We start from the raw sequence: 18427 nt of genomic DNA, 5'->3' as shown, positions 1-18427 counted from the left end.
ATAGAGCCAAGTGAGCACCACATCCAACACACTCCCCTGATAATGCCCATGGCCTTTCCTTATCCCACTGAGCTTCAGCCCGCTTCATCTGACTGCCTGCTCCTGTTTTTATACTGGCTCCAACAGAACATGATCCCGATACAGACCGGGTTTAATTCATCTTGTACAGATCCCAGAGAGTGACAAACTTCACAGATTACTTTAACTATTACTAAAAGCAAAAATGAGGGGGGAAAAACTCATCACACTAATTTTTCACTCACATTACCTTTCACAGGCACTGTGCAGGCATGGGCAAGTGCACAGGACACGATTATCCACACACTGAAACTTATGACGCACTGCATGAAGAACAGAGTGGACATGAGAGAAATGGCTGAATACATCATCACAAGCACACACACTTACAGTGGTGCTTGAAAGTTTGTGAACCCTTTAGAATTTTCTATATTTCTGCATAAATATCACCTGAAACATCATCAGATTTTCACACAAGTCCTAAAAGTAGATAAAGAGAACCCAGTTAAACAAATGAGACAAAAATATTATACTTGGCCATTTATTTATTGAGGAAAATGATCCAATATTACATATCTGTGAGTGGCAAAAGTATGTGAACCTCTAGGATTAGCAGTTAATTTGAAGGTGAAATTAGAGTCAGGTGTTTTCAATCAATGGGATGGCAATCAGGTGTGAGTGGGCACCCTGTTTTATTTAAAGAACAGGGATCTATCAAAGTCTGATCTTAACAACACGTGTTTGTGGAAGTGCATCATGGCATGAACAAAGGAGATTTCTGAGGACCTCAGAAAAAGTGTTGTTGATGCTCATCAGGCTGGAAAAGGTTACAAAACCATCTCTAAAGAGTTTGGACTCCACCAATCCACAGTCAGACAGATTATGTACAAATGGAGGAAATCCAAGACCAATAGGGGTGCTCACACGGCATATATTTGCATCGATGCTGCACCGATGTATTTTGTTGCGATATATCTTACACCGGTGTAAATTTTGTGGAGCGTTCACACGTCACAAACCTGCTAACTAGAGAGAAGCGTGTTAGCACCGGTGCAGCCCCACTTGCGGTCACATGGCAGTTTTTGCGACCGTGCTATACGATAGTAATAATGCGGAAATGAAATATGCGCATGCGTGAAAATGTACTTCCTTTTCCTGGTTGTCATGGCATCACCAAGCGCCGGGAAAACAACGTGGATGAAGATACCAGTGTTGCCAGATATTGCTGACGTTTTCCATCCCAAAATATGTTCAAATCCGCCAAAAAGCACTTAAAACCACCCAATCTGGCAACACTGGAAGACACGCAATTCTGTTGTTGTTGATATTCGCCATTTTGGAAGTGCAAAATACCAGGATGCAAATTATGCAATGCCTGTATGTAATCAACTCTCCTCACGCGTAGCGAGTCTACCCCTGTAGCGTTCAGACATCCCATTTTATATCGGTGCTGCCCTGCAAACTAGCATTTACTCCGGAGTAAATTTCTTAAATCACCTCCTGAGCAGGGTTAGATTTGCACCGGTTTAAGCAGCTTTCAGGGGCTACACCGGTATAACTTTGTACCATGTGAACGCTCTACTGGGGCAGCCCCGGTGCTACACCGGAGTAAAAGTTGCCGTGTGAACACCCCTATTGTTATCCTCCCCAGGAGTGGTCGACCAACAAAGATCACTCCAAGAGCAAGGCGTGCAATAGTTGGCGAGGTCACAAAGGACCCCAGGGTAACTTCTAAGCAACTGAAGGCCTCTCTCACATTGGCTAATGTTAATGCTCATGAGTCCACCATCAGGAGAACACTGAACAACAATGGTGTGCATGGCAGGGTTGCAAGGAGAAAGCTACTGCTCTCCAAAAAGAATATTGCTGCTCTTCTGCAGTTTGCTAAAAATCATGTGGACAAGCCAGAAGGCTATTGGAAAAATGTTTTGTGGACGGATGGGACCAAAATAGAACTTTTTGGTTTAAATGAGAAGCATTATGTTTGGAGAAAGGAAAGCACTGCATTCCAGCATAAGAACCTTATCCCATCTGTGAAACATGGTGGTGGTAGTATCATGGTTTGGGCCTGTTTTGCTGCATCTGGGCCAGGATGGCTTGTCATCATTGATAGAACAATGAATTCTGAATTATACCAGTGAATTCTAAAGGAAAATGTCAGGACATCTGTCCATGAACTGAATCTCAAGAGAAGGTGGGCCATGCAGCAAGACAACGACCCTAAGCACACAAGTCATTCTACTAAAGAATGGTTAAAGAAGAATAAAGTTAATGTTTTGGAATGGCCAAATCAAAGTCCTGACCTTAATCCAATCGAAATGTTGTGGAAGGACCTGAAGCAAGCAGTTCATATGAGGAAACCCAACAACGTCCCAGAATTGAAGCTGTTCTGTATGGAGGAATGGGCTAAAATTCCTCCAAGCCGGTGTGCAGGACTGATCAACGATTACTGGAAATGTTTAGTTGCAGTTATTGCTGCACAAGGGGGTCACACCAGATACTGAAAGAAAAGGTTCACATACTTTTGCCATTCACAGATATGTAATATTGGATCATTTTCCTCAATAAATAAATTACCAAGTATAAAATTTTTTCTCATTTGTTTAACTGCATTCTCTTTATCTACTTTTAGGACTTGTGTGAAAATTTTATGATGTTTTAGGTCATATTTATGCAGAAATATAGAAAATTCTAAAGGGTTCACAAACTTTCAAACACCACTGTACGTTGAGCTTAGATATAGAAAACGATCAGTTCATATCCTGTAACATCAGGTAGGGAATGAAAGTTCAAAGCTGCTTCAAAACTTGTACTCTTAATATCTTTAAGGTAATATCTTAGTCACCTTCTGAGAAAATGCTCAGTGTGAATGTTTAGAACAAAAATTCACAGGAGCAAAGATTTTTCTTCTTAAAAATATTTATTTGACGTAAATGTGCACAGTAAGTGCACAGTAATATTTGGTCTATTTATTACAGCTAGAAAGATTTTTATTCCTGAACTTTCCACTACCAGAACACATTTGGGTCCAGGCTGACATGGTTTTGAATGTTTTGAGTTATCCAGGCTTGGATTAAGTTTATTCAATACACATGAGCTAATATAATACACCTTTGATAAAGGTGCAACAACACAAAAATATCACTAACTCCCTGGCTGTGATTTCGAAATCACTGGACGTCCCTTGACCCCAATTTCATGAAAGAAAAACTGATTTAAAGAACAGTATAATAAGAGCACAAGACCAGGAGTTATTCGTATCCTAAATGTACATGGTGCACAAGCTCTCATTAACTTTCTGGAAGAATAGATCCTGTGGAAAAATCCTGTGGAATCATTATCATCCTGAATGACGAAAGTCAATCATATGTAGTTATTGCAGGCTTAAAGACAGTCAGTCTATTAAAATTGAAAGAGTAGTCACAGTTTCAGTTCTCTTAAAATGTTCTTCACACCATGACAGCTGATCATCTATAACGCTCCTACAGCCTGGAAGTCATGCATTATAGAAAGACACTAATTTTATATGTCCTGCCTCATCACTGGGAGTTGAAACAAATCCTTTTTAATACATAATGCTTTGATCAGTAATTCATATTTACTAGTGCTGTATGGCTTTGAATGTAGTTTGCATACAGAAAAGAATGTTAGTGGTGTTAATAGAACATGATTAATAATTAACACTTACTTACACACGAATGATCACCTTAAAAATCTTAATGATTCAGTGTTCAGGAATTACAATTCTGTCAGGGACCAGACAGGAGAGGAGAGCAAATGCGTTCAAACCAGAGTTTATTAATAACAAGGGAAAAGGGAGTTGGGAGAATGTGTGAGAAGTCCAGTGGCAGGAGAACTGAGAGGCAGGCATGGCTGGTGGTGATGCCTCCCATCCAAGTATTGACCAGGCCCAACCCTGCTTAGCTTCTGAGATCTGACAGGATCAGGCATTGTCAGAGAGGTGTGGCTGTAGGCTGATAGTACTTGGGTTTCAGGCAGTCTCCCAGCAAGCAGTCCCTCAGCAGGCAGGAGTTAGAGAGCAGGCTGGAACACAGAGTCACAAATCAGTTAAAAAGATAGGGGACAGGTTACCAGGGCTGAAGAGTAAGGCTCCAGGCAGGGCTGCTCACACCAGGCAGATGGAGAGGCAGGCAAGCAGCAGGGCTGAGCGAGCTGGAGATCAGGCGAAGGTACAGGAGAGGCAGGCAAGAGGCAGAGTCGACAGAACGGAAGGCAGATCAGGTTACCGGGGCTGGACAGCAGACAGAGTCAGACGGAACAGGATATTTTCAGGAGTCAGAGTAGTAGGAACACAGAGCAGGTTATCAGGCTGAGAGTTGCAGACAATCTGACACAGAAGCTTGGGAGGACTGCAGCTTAAATACACACAGGGGGAAAGCAGGTGATCAGTAACAGCCAATGACAGTCACTGAAAGATAATAAGAGGAAGTGAGTGCGAGCATGGCCGGTAATGCTGAGTGGAGATGTTACCTGAAGAGAGAAGCCCACAGGTAGGACCATGACAGAACCCCCCCCCCCCCCCCCCAAGGGACGGCTCCAGAAGTCCCTAGCCACAGATCCACAAAGACGGGCGGGAGGAGGGGGAATACTGGTGGAGGGTTAGAACTCCTCTGACCGGTCAGAGTCCAAGTCCTCAGGATCTGGTTCAGGATCAGACTCAGGGACAGTAGCGGTGGGCGCATCGTCATTCCGACAAGGCCCCTTTTGTCGACCCCTCCGGTTGGCCAGCTGGTCCTGGTCCAGATGCAGGCGATGAAAGGTGCTGATGAGGGTATGGTCTAAGATTCTCCCAGCAAGGACCCACATCCTCTCCTCAGGACCATAGCCCTCCCAATCCACCAGGTATTGGAGGCCCCTGCCCCTGCGTCGTGACTTCAGCAGTCGCCAGACGGAGTAGACCGGGCCACCATCAATGAGATGAGGAGGAGGAGGAGAAGATGCAGCTGGGACCAGCAGGCTCTCGTGCACTGGCTTGATCTTAGAGATGTGGAAGGTGGGGTGCATTCTCATAGATTTGGGCAGTCGGAGCCGGACAGCAGACTGGCTGATTATCCTCTGGATAGGGAATGGTCCGACATACCGAGGCGCTAGCTTACGAGACTCCACCTGGAGGGGCAGGTCCTTGGCAGATAGCCACACCTTCTGGCCCACCCGGTAGGTGGGCGCAGGCGTCCTCCGCCTGTTGGCGCCTGTAGAGTAGCTGGTGACTGACTTGAGGAGTGCAGCGCGGGCTTGAGACCAGGTGCGGTGGCATCGGCGTGCATAGGTGAGGGCAGCCGGGCAGGTGACCTCTCTCTCCTGGCTGGGGAACAGGGGTGGTTGGTAGCCATACACGCAGTGGAATGGGGACAGGCCGGTGGCTGAGCTGGTGAGGGAGTTGTGAGAGTATTCCACCCACAGCAGGTGCTCGTACCAGGCCCTAGAGTTGCGTGACACCATGCACCGAAGTGCCTTCTCCAACTCCTGGTTAGTCCATTCTGACTGGCCGTTGGACTGGGGTCGGAATCCAGAGGTGAGGCTGGCGGTGGCCCCGAGTAGGTGACAGAACTCCTTCCAAAAAGAGGAGGTGAATTGCGGCCCCCGGTCCGAAACAATGTCCTTGGGCAGCCCATGGATGCGGAAGACATGTTGCAAGATGATCTGGGCAGTCTCCTTGGCTGACGGTAGTTTAGGGAGGGGAACAAAGTGTGCCATCTTGCTAAAGCAGTCCACGATGGTGAGTATGACTGTCATCCTGTTAGAAGGGGGTAGACCCGTAACAAAATCCAGGGAAATGTGGGACCAGGGTCGCATAGGCACGGGCAGAGGCTGGAGCAAACCGGCAGGAGGCCGGCTGGAGGACTTATTTTGATTACAGGTAGGGCAGGCTCAGACGAAGTCTCGCACATCCCTACTCATAGTAGGCCACCAGAACCGTTGGGCGAGCAGGTGGTAGGTGCGAGTGGAACCAGGGTGGCAGGCTAGATGGGAGTCATGTCCCCATTGTATAACCTGGGATCGCAGGTCTTCAGGAACGAAGAGGCGACTTGCGGGGCATGCACTGGGGCTGGGTTGGTCACAGAGGGCTTCCCGCACTCGTTCTTCGATGTCCCAGGTCAGAGCAGCAACGATACAGGGGTCAGGTAGGATGGGAGCCGGGTCCTTGGAGGGGGCATCATCCTTCTGGAACTGGTGGGAGAGTGCGTCAGGCTTGGTGTTGCGAGATCCGGGCTGGTACGAAAGGGTGAAATTGAATCGGGTGAAAAAGAGAGCCCAACGGGCCTGTCTGGGGTTGAGTCGTTTGGCGGTGCGGATGTATTCTAGGTTCTTATGGTCTGTCCAGACCAGGAATGGGACTACGCACCCCTCCAGCCAGTGACGCCATTCCTCCAGGGTGAGCTTGACTGCCAGCAGTTCCCGATTGCCTACATCGTAATTGCGTTCGGCCGGTGATAGCCGGCGGGAGAAGAACACACAGGGATGGAGCTTGTTGTCTTCCGCAGACCTCTGTGAGAGCACTGCCCCGACTCCCACATCCGAGGCGTCCACCTCAACGATGAATTGCCGCTCCTCATCAGGCAGCCGGAGGACGGGAGCAGTGGTGAACCGAACCTTGAGGGTGGCAAAGGCTTCGTTGGCGGCCGGAGTCCAGGTGAAGGGCTGTTTGGTGCTGGTCAAGGCGGTGAGGGGTGATGCAATGGTGCTGTAATTACGAATGAACTTCCTGTAGAAATTTGCGAAGCCCAGGAACTGCTGGAGCTGCTTCCTGCTCTCTGGTACTGGCCATGAAGTAACTGCAGAGACTTTGGCAGGGTCCATCTGGATGCTCCCTTCTGCCACGATGTACCCCAGGAACCCCACAGACTTGGCATGAAACTCACATTTCTCTGCCTTGATGAAGAGGGAGTTTTCCAGGAGACGACGGAGCACTTGCTGGACATGCTGGGTGTGTTTGGACAGGGTTTTAGAGAAGATCAGGATGTCGTCGAGGTAAATGAACACGAACTTGTTCAACATATCTCGCAGGACATCATTCACCAGAGCCTGGAATACCGCTGGCGCGTTGGTAAGGCCAAACGGCATCACACGGTATTCATAGTGACTGGTGGGGGTGTTGAACGCGGTCTTCCACTCATCTCCCACCCTTATCCAAACCAGGTGGTAGGCATTCCGGAGATCGAGTTTGGTGAAGACCGTGGCTCCCTGGAGCAGCTCGAAGGCGGAGGTAAGCAGTGGGAGAGGGTATCGGTTCTTGAGGGTGATGTCGTTGAGACCCCTGTAATCGATGCAGGGGCGCAGGGATCCATCCTTCTTTTCCAGGAAGAAGAACCCAGCGCCGGCGGGAGAAGAGGATGGACGGATAAGGCCGGCAGCCAGAGAGTCACTGATGTAGGCCTCCATCGCCTTCCTTTCCGGGGCGGACAGAGAGTAGAGACGACCCTTGGGTGGTGCAGTGCCTGGGAGGAGATCAATGGCGCAGTCGTAGGGCTGGTGAGGAGGCAAGGAAGTGGCCTTGGTTTTACTGAATACCTTCTGAAGGCTGTGATAACACACTGGGACATTAGTGAGGTCGGGGGCAGAGCTGGCAGGTGGAGTTCGGGTGTTTAGGATGGCAGCTCGTAAGCAGGTCTGGTGGCAGTCCTTGCCCCATTCTCTTATCTCTCCAGTGGCCCAGTCGAGGTGAGGACTGTGCTGGAGGAGCCATGGATAGCCCAGGATGAGAGGTTGGCCGGGGGAACGGAGCAGGTGAAATTGGATGGTTTTGTGGTGGTTGCCTGACAGAGTCATCGGAACAGGGGCAGTGAGGCAGGTGACGGTGCCAAGGAGGTGGCCATCCAGCACCCTGGCTGGCACAGGAGAGGATAAGAGATGGCTCTGCAGACCCAACTGGTGTGCAAGCTCGGTGTCCATGATGTTAGCCTCGGCGCCAGAGTCAATCAGGGTGGCCAGGGTGTGGGTGGAATCCAACAGATGAAGACAAACTTGGAGCATAGGTTTCTGGCTGGTGGAGGACTGGATGGTCATTGAACCCAGCCGGGCCCCTCCTATGTCCGGCGAGCTCGGGCTTCTCCATGCGCTGATGACTGACTGAGTCTGGCAGGCCCTCTCTCGTCGACGAGTCTGGACCCGGCGGTCAATGCAGACAGCCAGGGCGATGGCCTCATCGAGTGTCGACGGTTGTTCGTACGAGACCAATTCGTCCTTCATGTAGTCAGCCAGGCTGTGCAGAAAGGCGTCCACCAGCGCCTGCATGTTCCACTTGCTGTGCCGGGCCAAGGTCCGGAAATCGATCGAGTAGTCAGCCACTGTACGTCTGCCTTGGAGAATACTCATCAGTCCTCCAGATGCCTCTACTGATGACAAGCCCAGGTCAAAGACCTTAATCATCTCCACTGCAAACAGGGAGAAGGAGTCACACGCCGTTCATACTCAGCAGTCCCCCACAGGCAGGCACAGCCAGTCAGATGAGTGATGATGAAGGCCACCTTCACGAAGGTTCTGGGCTGCAGGTCAAACAGCAACCAGCAGCTGGTCAGGAAAGCACAGACTTGGGAGGGGTTACTGTCAAAATGCTCCAGACTGCAGACCTTGGGTTCCAGGGCAGTGAGCAGCTGGAATGCTTGGTCCAGTCATTGTTGCTGGAACTGTTGCCCAAGCTGGATCAGGGCTGCAACATCGGCAGACATCCGACTGACATCTCCTTCAGTACGCTGCAGCCAATCTAGGGCAGAGGGTTCGGGTGCTGACTCCATGTCTTGGTCAGATCGTTCTGTCAGGGACCAGACAGGAGAGGAGATCAAATGCGCTCAAACCACAGTTTATTAATAACAGGGGAAAAGGGAGTATGTGTGTGGGTGAAGTCCAGTGGCAGGAGAACTGAGAGGCAGGGATGGCTGGTGGTGACATCTGAGGTGACATCCAAGTACTGACCAGGCCCAACCCTGCTTAGCTTCTGAGATCTGACAGGATTAGTCATTGTCAGAGAGGTGCGGCTGTAGGCTGACAGTACTTGGGTTTCAGGCAGTCCCTCAGCAGGCAGGAGTTAGAGAGCAGGCTGGAACACAGAGTCACAAATCAGGTAGCAAGATAGGGGACAGAAATGCAGGGTCAGGTTACCAGGGCTGAAGAGTAAGGGTACGCTGACACTTGCACGATTCCGTGGCACGCATTGGCACGACTCGAGTCGTGCCAGTGCGCAAACTAGCTGTAAACTGGCGTGAAGTGTGCATAAACCCGTCATGACTGCATGCCATGTCGGGACGAGAATTTTGAAATGTTCAAAATTTTGGTCACGACAAAATTTCGCGACCGGGTCGTGAACTATGCGCAAACTGTTCGTGATCTCGTCGTGAACTCGTTGGGACGATGCGGGAGGATGCGTGCCAGTGCGTGGAAGTGTGTGCCATGCCACGACTGTCACGAACTGCCACGCATAGTTCACGAACAGCTCACGTCAAGTTCACGAGTAGTTCACGACATGTTCACGAATTGGTGCGCGTCGCAGCGTGGCCGTGCCTTCCCACTGACACGGTCACGCATTGATGGCACGAGCAGTTCACGACTAGTTTACGCACTTCACGAACAGTTTGCACATGGCACGAGCAGTTCACGACGAGTTCACGAGCAGTTCACGACTACTGCGCGACAGTGGCGCTTGCGTCGGTGCGGGAGTATATATAGGGCTTCCCGGACACTTCTCGCCATTCGCAATTTTTTTTTCTTGCTTTTTTCTTTAATGTCTTTTATTTTCTATTCCTTCATGACTTTTTTTTGGGGGGGGGAGTTTCGTTTCTTTTATTTCAAAAATGGAACAACTGTGGATGCAGCTCATGAAGCTACTACCATTCTTTCTTGCCAAGGGACAGCACCAGCAGGGGACATGTAGTAATGTGACAGGTAGTCTCACTGATCCTTTGCATCCTTCTGGGTATGATGGCCAGTTAGAGGCAGCAGCCCCTGCAGGTGTCGGTCAGTCCTCCATCCACCAGGGATCAGATCATGTGTGTCCGGATCTTCGCGGTCCACTTCTGAAATTGCGTGTGGGTATCTGATGAGGATGAGGTTGTGCATGACACAGGCATGCCCAAGTCGGCACGACACCGTCCGAATTGCGCAAACTCGTCGTGCCAATGCGGGAAGTGCGTAAACTATGCGCAAACTATGCGTGAACTCGTCGTGCCAGTTCGTGAATGTGGACGGGCACACATTCGTGAACTCGTCGTGAACTATGCGTGAACTAGTCGTGAACAGTGCGGGAGCCTCCCAGTTCGTGCCCCAAAATGGCACGACTTGCCACGACAAAATCGTGGCCAAAAGTCGTGCAAGTGTCAGCCTAGGGTAAGGCTCCAGGCAGGGCTGCTCACACCAGGCAGATGGAGAGGCAGGCAAGCAGCAGGGCTGAGCGAGCTGGAGATCAGGCGAAGGTACAGGAGATGCAGGCAAGAGGCAGAGTCGACAGAACGGAAGGCAGATCAGGTTACTGGGACTGGAGAGCAGACAGAGTCAGACGGAACAGGATATTTTCAGGAGTCAGAGTAGTAGGAACACAGAGCAGGTTATCAGGCTGAGAGTTGCAGACGATCTGACACAGAAGCTTGGGAGGACTGCAGCTTAAATACACACAGGGGGAAAGCAGGTGATCGGCAACAGCCAATGACAGTCACTGAAAGATAATAAGAGGAAGTGAGTGCAGGCGTGGCCGGTAATGCTGAGTGGAGATGTTACCTGAAGAGAGAAGCCCACAGGTAGGACCATGACACAATTCACTATTATAGCATTACTTGCAATTATAAAAATTGTGCCACATTTTGTGGTGCAATACTGCACTTAATTCTATATTAATTCTAAATATTTTAATGATAAAGCTGTGACAGAATTGCCCAACAAATGGTAGTAATCTTGATCAAAATGAATAACTCAAATAAACATGTTATATAACAATTTGGTCTTATCACAATATTAATATTTCAGGACATTCATGAACCTGTGGGCGGCACGGTGTAGTGGTTAGGGCTGTCGCCTCACAGCAAGAAGGTCCAGGTTCGAGCCCTGTGGCCGGTGAGGGCCTTTCTGTGCAGAGTTTGCATGTTGTCCGCGTGGGTTTCCTCCGGGTGCTCCGGTTTCCCCCACAGTCCAAAGACATGCAGGTTAGGTTAACTGGTGACTCTAAATTGACCGTAGGTGTGAACACTGGAAGTGACGTCATCAGAATGAAATATCAGGAATTATTATACATACGGGTCACTTTTCCCATGGAATAAAAACATGTATTCTATTCCCTTCTAGCGGGTTTATTGATTCCATGCAATATTATCATAATATCGCTTATCATCCACGTATTACGCCACTTTCCCCAATGGAGAATGAGTGTCGAATATTGTTATAATATTGCACATTGTCAAGACAACACATCACACGTGAAGGTCCAATGACAAAACTTTTCTGCTGCGCATGTGCACAATCATTTCTTTGTCGGCCAGGAGAGAGAGAAGACTTGCATTAAGCACTAAATAAATAAACTGAAACTAAAGATGCGCTGAACACCTGAAAGGCTACCAAAACTTAATTATATATTCTTCACGCATATTTCCAAGAGAAAAACATACCAACAGACACCAAAAAAACTGGAAAAGAGACACTTGGAGACATACAACTTCCATACTAGTGAGTGACTGACAGTTTGTTCACAAACATGACCGTGAGGTTTGCTTCACTAAAAGCCAAAGATTTAAAAGAGAAAGATGCACTGAACACCTGAAAGGCTACCAAAACTTCACTGGATATTCTTCACACATTTAATCTTCTGCATTAAAGATATGGAAAAACTGGAAAAGACACATGTCAGAGATGTAAAACTTCTGCACTCACGAGTGACTGTAACAGTTTGTAAACAAAAATTGCAGCGAGGTTTGCTTCATTAAATGCAGATGATTTAAAGAGACAGACATGCTGAACACCTGAAAAGCTACCAAAACCTCACTAGATATTCTTCATGCATATTTACATGAGAAAAACATACCAACGGACATAAAAAAAACTGGAAGAGAGAGTAATAGCAGAAATATTGTCAAAGATCTACTTGGAGGTGAGGAAAAGTGATGGAGATTTTTACAAAAGGACTTCACTCGTGGACTTCACTCAGCAAAGCCCTTTTGTTTTGAACAACTGCAGTGTAACAATTAACTATGACCAAAAGTAACTGTGAACTTGAACTGTCTACCTGTATATAACTTGTATATTAGTTGGGTTGTTGTTCAGGCAATTTGGACTTGTACCATTTTTATTGTTAGAACTTTGACTTTGTACAGTACACTGGATTGACAGAACATTGAATTACATTCGATCAGAATCAGCATTCAATATTGGTAAGTTACCCCCCTGTTCTTAACTTTTTGTAAAATCTATAATTGTTTCATCAAATGTGTATGAAAATAATAATAATAATAATAATAATAATAATAATGGATTTTTTCATGGTATATCAGATATATTCCATGCAGCTACTCGTCTTCGACTTGTTCAATATCATGCTAGCTGAATGGAATATATCTGATATACCACTCAACACCAGCCAACATTATTTAGTTGTATTTAGGTGTAGTTGGTGTAGTTCGTTGTTCCTGTTTCCTGTTTCCTGAGTTGTTCGCGCCGAGTCCTTTTTCCCGCGAGTGCCGGCGTTAATTACTAATCCTTTTTTAACTTTTTTTCTATAAATAAATTTCCAGTATCGTCTTCATTTTTATTATACTGTCGCTTTCATTTTTGTACTTTTCACTTTCGCTTTCCTTTTTCCGGTTTTTTTTTCCATTTTTTTCTTTTTCTTTTTTCGGAAGAACGCCGAGACCGGAAGCTTTCTTTTTCTCTCCTCCTGTGTAAAGTCCACAAGCGGAGGCCATCTGATCTGCTTTAATATCAACAGATCTTCATTTAAGGTACGTGAATCTTTTCATCATGGCACACCTTCAGCCTGTTCAGTGTGCTGAGTGCAGGATGTTTAGTCATTCTTCCTCCGTCACTAGCGATAGCTCTATTAGCTTTACTTGTGATAAGTGCAGATTAGTTAGCTCTCTGACGGAGAAGATTTCAGTGCTAGAAGCGCGTGTCCAGGCTTTAGAGCAGGTTAGTGAGTGTGAGAACAGTGTAGTTCCTGTTAGGGAAAGTCTGGACGCCCTAGGTGGAGTTAGCAATCCCCCAACTCCGGCATTAGAGCCCTTACAGCAGGGCGAATGGGTGACGGCTCGGCGGCATAAGCGTAGAGCCAAAGCTACCGCAGAGGCTCGCCCACGGGAGCACCACTCCTCTCCGCGTCACGTGTCGAACAGGTTTGCTCTCCTTAGTGATGCACCCACTGAGAAACCTGAAAGAGCTCTGGTTATAGGGGACTCTATCATACGGCACGTGAAATTAGCTCAGCCTTTAGGGGCACCAGCAGCTTTAGTCAGGTGTATACCGGGAGCCAGGGCGCCGGACATAGCAGGTAATCTTAGGGTCCTAGGCAAGCACAGGTTCTCAAAGATAGTTATCCATGCAGGAGCTAATGATATACGCCTTCGTCAGTCTGAGGTTACTAAGAGTAACTTTGTAGAGGTGTTTAAATTAGCGAAGGCGATGTCCGATGCTGTAGTATGCTCTGGCCCCATCCCAATGCGGCATGGCGATGTAGCTTACAGCAGGTTATGGTCGCTGAACTGCTGGCTGTCCAGGTGGTGCTCTGAAAACAGTGTGGGCTTTATAGATAATTGGGCTAATTTTGAGGGCACTGCTGGCCTGTTAGGGCGGGACGGTATCCATCCCACTCAGGAAGGTGCTGCTCTCATTTCCTGCAGCATAGGTCATAGTCTCAGAACAGGCCTAGGTAATTTCTGACAATCCAGAGCCAAGGCCAGGGAGCAGACGAACAGGCTAAACCGACTGTCTGCTAGCTGCACAGAGTCGTCACTCAGGGCCCACTACATCGAGACTGTGTCTGTTCCCCGAGCTCAACAAAAAGGTAGAAATTTTCAGAGAGTTTGTTCCAGTAACCTAATCAATATAAAATTAGATCAGACTGACTGTACAGCTGCTGCCAGCACCTTTGATCTAAAGGTGGGGCTATTAAATATTAGATCTCTTACATCTAAAGCGCTAATGGTTAATGAACTCATTACTGATCAGGAGTTTAATGTACTGTGTTTAACAGAAACATGGATTAAGCCAAATGAATATATAGCATTAAATGAAGCGAGTCCTCCTGGATACAGTTATATACACCAGCCTCGTCTAACTGGCAGAGGAGGAGGCGTCGCGGTTATTTATAACGATTATCTAGGTGTAACACACAAACCTGGTTATAAATTTAATACATTTGAAGTTTCTTCATACTCATATAATGTATGTAGCCTCGAAAAATAAGTCTACCCAGTTAATTCCATTGCTTATTATTTACAGGCCCCCGGGGCCATATTCTGAGTTTCTTTCTGAATTTGCAGATTTTATCTCAGATTTGGTTATTTCCTTAGACAAAGCTTTAGTTGTCGGAGATTTTAATATTCACTTTGATAACCCAGAAGACCCTTTAAAAACAGCGTTTGTGTCCATCTTAGATTCAGTCGGGATTAAGCAGAATGTCATAGGACCGACCCATAATGGTGGTCACACCCTTGATCTAATACTAACATTCAGATTAAACGTAGACAATATAGTCATACTTCCACAGTCTGAAGTTATCTCAGATCATTGTCTCATCTCATTCAAAATATGTCTGAGTAATAATATATGCACCTCACCACGCTACTGTATTAAACGTACTTTCACGTCAACTACTACACAGAGCTTTATAAATGATCTCCCAGAGCTGTCAACTTTGATTGGGTCACTGTCAGCCCCTGCAGAACTCGATCAGGCAACTGAATGCTTAGAGTCAACATTCCGCCATACTTTAGATAATGTAGCTCCTCTAAAAAGGAAAATGGTCAGAGACAAAAAATTAGCACCCTGGTATAATGATGACACTCGCACTTTAAAACAGACCACTCGAAAATTGGAACGTAAATGGCGTCAAACAAAATTGGTGGTGTTCAAATTGGCGTGGAAGGAGAGCTTCCTGAAGTATAGAAAAGCTCTTAGTGCTGCGAGATCAACATATCTCTCCTCTCTAATAGAAGATAACAAAAATAATCCTAGATTCCTATTTAATACTGTAGCAAAATTAACCAGGAATAAGTCCACTATAGACAGATGCACACCTGCAGTATGTAGTAGCAACGACTTCATGAATTTTTTTAATGACAAAATTGAGAATATCCGACAAAAAATTCAAACTACTAATTTAAGGTTAGACAATGAAAGTGACCTTGTAGTTAACAATATAACTGTATCAGATCATCAGTTAGAATGTTTTACTCCCCTAAAAGAAACTGAATTACTTTCATTAATCTCTACATCAAAAGCCTCAACTTGCGTACTAGATCCCTTACCGACACATCTATTCAAACAGATAATGCCTGGAGTAATTGAACCGCTTCTAAAAATAATAAATTCTTCTCTTATGATTGGCTATGTACCCAAATCCTTTAAACTAGCAGTTATCAAACCCCTGATTAAAAAACCTGATCTTGATCCCTGTCAGCTGTCCAATTATCGGCCAATATCTAACCTCCCCATTATCTCCAAGATCCTTGAAAAAGCTGTGGCACAGCAGTTATGCTCATATTTACATAGGAATAACATCCATGAAATGTATCAGTCAGGATTTAGACCTCATCATAGCACAGAGACAGCACTGGTTAAAGTAGTAAACGACCTACTGTTGGCGTCTGATCAGGGCTGTGTCTCGCTACTTGTGTTGCTTGACCTTAGTGCAGCATTTGATACCATTGATCATTCCATTCTTCTGGATAGACTAGAAAATGTTGTGGGAGTTAAGGGAATGGCCCTCTCCTGGCTCAGGTCTTATCTAACTGATCGTTATCAGTATGTTGATATAAATGGTGATATTTCTAGACGTACCGAGGTAAAGTTTGGTGTTCCACAAGGTTCTGTCTTGGGTCCACTGCTTTTTTCTCTATATATGTTACCTCTGGGCGATATTATTCGTAAGCATTGTATTAGTTTCCACTGTTATGCTGATGACACACAGTTGTATGTCTCTGCAAAACCTGATGAGAGACACCAGCTTAATAAAATTGAGGAATGTGTTAAGGACATTAGACACTGGATGCTTATAAATTTCCTTCTGCTTAACTCTGACAAGACTGAAGTACTTGTGCTAGGACCACATGCAGCTAGAAGTAAGTTTTCTGATTACACAGTGACTCTGGACGGCCTTTCTGTTTCTTCACGTGCAGCAGTAAAAGACCTCGGAGTGATTATTGACCCCAGTCTTTCATTCGAAACTCACATTGATAACATCACCCGGATAGCTTTCTTTCATCTCAGAAATATTGCAAAGATAAGAAATTTAATGTCATTGCATGATGCAGAAAAACTAGTCCATGCTTTCGTTACCTCCAGGTTGGATTATTGTAATGCCTTACTGTCTGGATGTTCCAATAAGTGCATAAACAAGCTCCAGTTAGTTCAAAATGCCGCAGCAAGAGTCCTTACTAGAACTAGAAAATATGACCACATCATGCCTGTCTTATCCACACTGCATTGGCTCCCAATCAAATTTCGTATTGATTATAAAATACTACTATTGACCTTTAAAGCACTAAATGGTCTCGCACCACAGTACCTGAGTGAACTTCTGCTCCTCTATGACCCGCCACGCCTACTTAGATCAAAAGGTGCAGGCTATCTGCTGGTACCTCGTATAGTGAAGGCTACATCAGGGGGCAGAGCCTTTTCTTACAAAGCTCCACTGTTAAGGAACAGCCTTCCAAGTAATGTTCGGGAATCAGACACAGTCTCAGCATTTAAGTCTAGGCTGAAAACATATCTGTTTAGTCAAGCCTTTTGTTAATGGTGTTTATGAGGTAAAGGAGTAGATCTGGAGGGTCCTCAGACATAGAGTGTTTTGGTAAACTGGGATGTATGGATGCTGTCAGTCCCCACTCGCTTGCTCACTTGAGTTTGTTGACGGTGCAGTGGCTGGCTGCTTTATGTCCCGGGGCTCCCTCATGCCTGTGTTACCTTCTGGCTCTCTCCTTTTAGTTATGCTGTCATAGTTAGTTGCCGGAGTCCCTGCTTGTACTCGGTGCAATATGTATACTGTTCCTACTTATTCAGGTGACACTGGGCATACCTAACCACCTGTGTTTTCTTTCTCTCCCCCCTCCACTCCAAATCTGTCCCTCTGAGTTACATGGAGTCAACAGGAAATCTTTTGGTGGAGACGGTGGGGACCTCGACTGGCTATCGTAGCCTGCAGGGAATCGGCCGTCAGACATTCTGTCGCATGTCCCAGACCCGGTGAAATGTAACTGAATTGTCTTGGCCAGGCCTAAGGGTCCCATCTGCATCTCATCATTGCTGAGGAGTGTGCTCCCATCACCCAATCAAGCATCCAGCCAGAGCAGGTCATGATATATTTTTTTTTACCATATTAACATGCCATTGTGTGTCATGCCTGATGTAAAGACTCTCGTCTCTGCGAGCCTACCACACAGATTTAATACTTGTCATTTTTAGGGCATACCTAACAACATGTTTTCTTTCTCTCTCTCCCCCCCCATCTGTCCCTCTGAGTTGCATGTTGATCCTGGGATTGGGATGCTGGCCTCTTCTGCCCCTCGGACCTGCTTGATCCATCCTGGTGCCCTGTGTCTGGTCGGAGTTTTATCGCCCCACTCCTGTGAAGGACGGCCCCATGAGGACAGTTGAGGGTTATACCTGTTAAAACTGTTAATATTATAGTCAGGCTGTCTGTTGTTGCCCAAATGAGGATGGGTTCCCTTTTGAGTCTGGTTCCTCTCGAGGTTTCTTCCTCATGTCATCTGAGGGAGTTTTTCCTTGCCACCGTCGCTACAGGCTTGCTCATTGGGGATAGATTAGGGATAAAATTAGCTCATGTTTTAAGTCGTTCAAATTCTGTAAAGCTGCTTTGCGACATTGTTTATTGTTAAAAGCGCTGTACAAATAAACTTGATTTGATTTGATTTGATTTAAATATGTCACTCAGATCCGCAATGTATTTCATATGAAAAATGCAAGTTTTTCCAACACACAATGATAAACTTCATCTCCTCAAGCCAACATGTGATTTTTTTATTATTATTATTATATAAGACACATTCACTAACAAAAAGTACCTAAATTTATCAAAACAATTCATCAATTTCCTCACAAGTGACATATAGAGAAATATGTTCTGGCTGTAGCTCATATGAAAAATATGAATGGTACATTTCCCAGTACACTCATGTCCACACACATTCATATATATATATACAGTGGTGCTTGAAAGTCTGTGAACCCTTTAGAATTTTCT

At 46.2% G+C, this 18427-nt stretch overlaps 1 protein-coding gene across 1 annotated transcript in view; it reads right to left on the bottom strand.

Annotated features, from left to right (window-relative positions):
• LOC132892104 (interleukin-1 receptor type 2-like) overlaps window positions 1-18427 on the bottom strand; it is a 62185-nt gene that overhangs the window by 32250 nt on the left and 11508 nt on the right. Inside the window, exon 2 of the mRNA XM_060930505.1 lies at window positions 269-341. Coding sequence (XP_060786488.1) covers window positions 269-341 — 73 coding nt within the window. The remainder of the gene's footprint in view (window positions 1-268; window positions 342-18427) is intronic.

Source organism: Neoarius graeffei, chromosome 9, assembly GCF_027579695.1.
Source record: "Neoarius graeffei isolate fNeoGra1 chromosome 9, fNeoGra1.pri, whole genome shotgun sequence".
Classification (NCBI taxonomy): Eukaryota; Metazoa; Chordata; class Actinopteri; order Siluriformes; family Ariidae; genus Neoarius; species Neoarius graeffei.
This window is presented reverse-complemented; position numbering and strand designations above follow the sequence as displayed.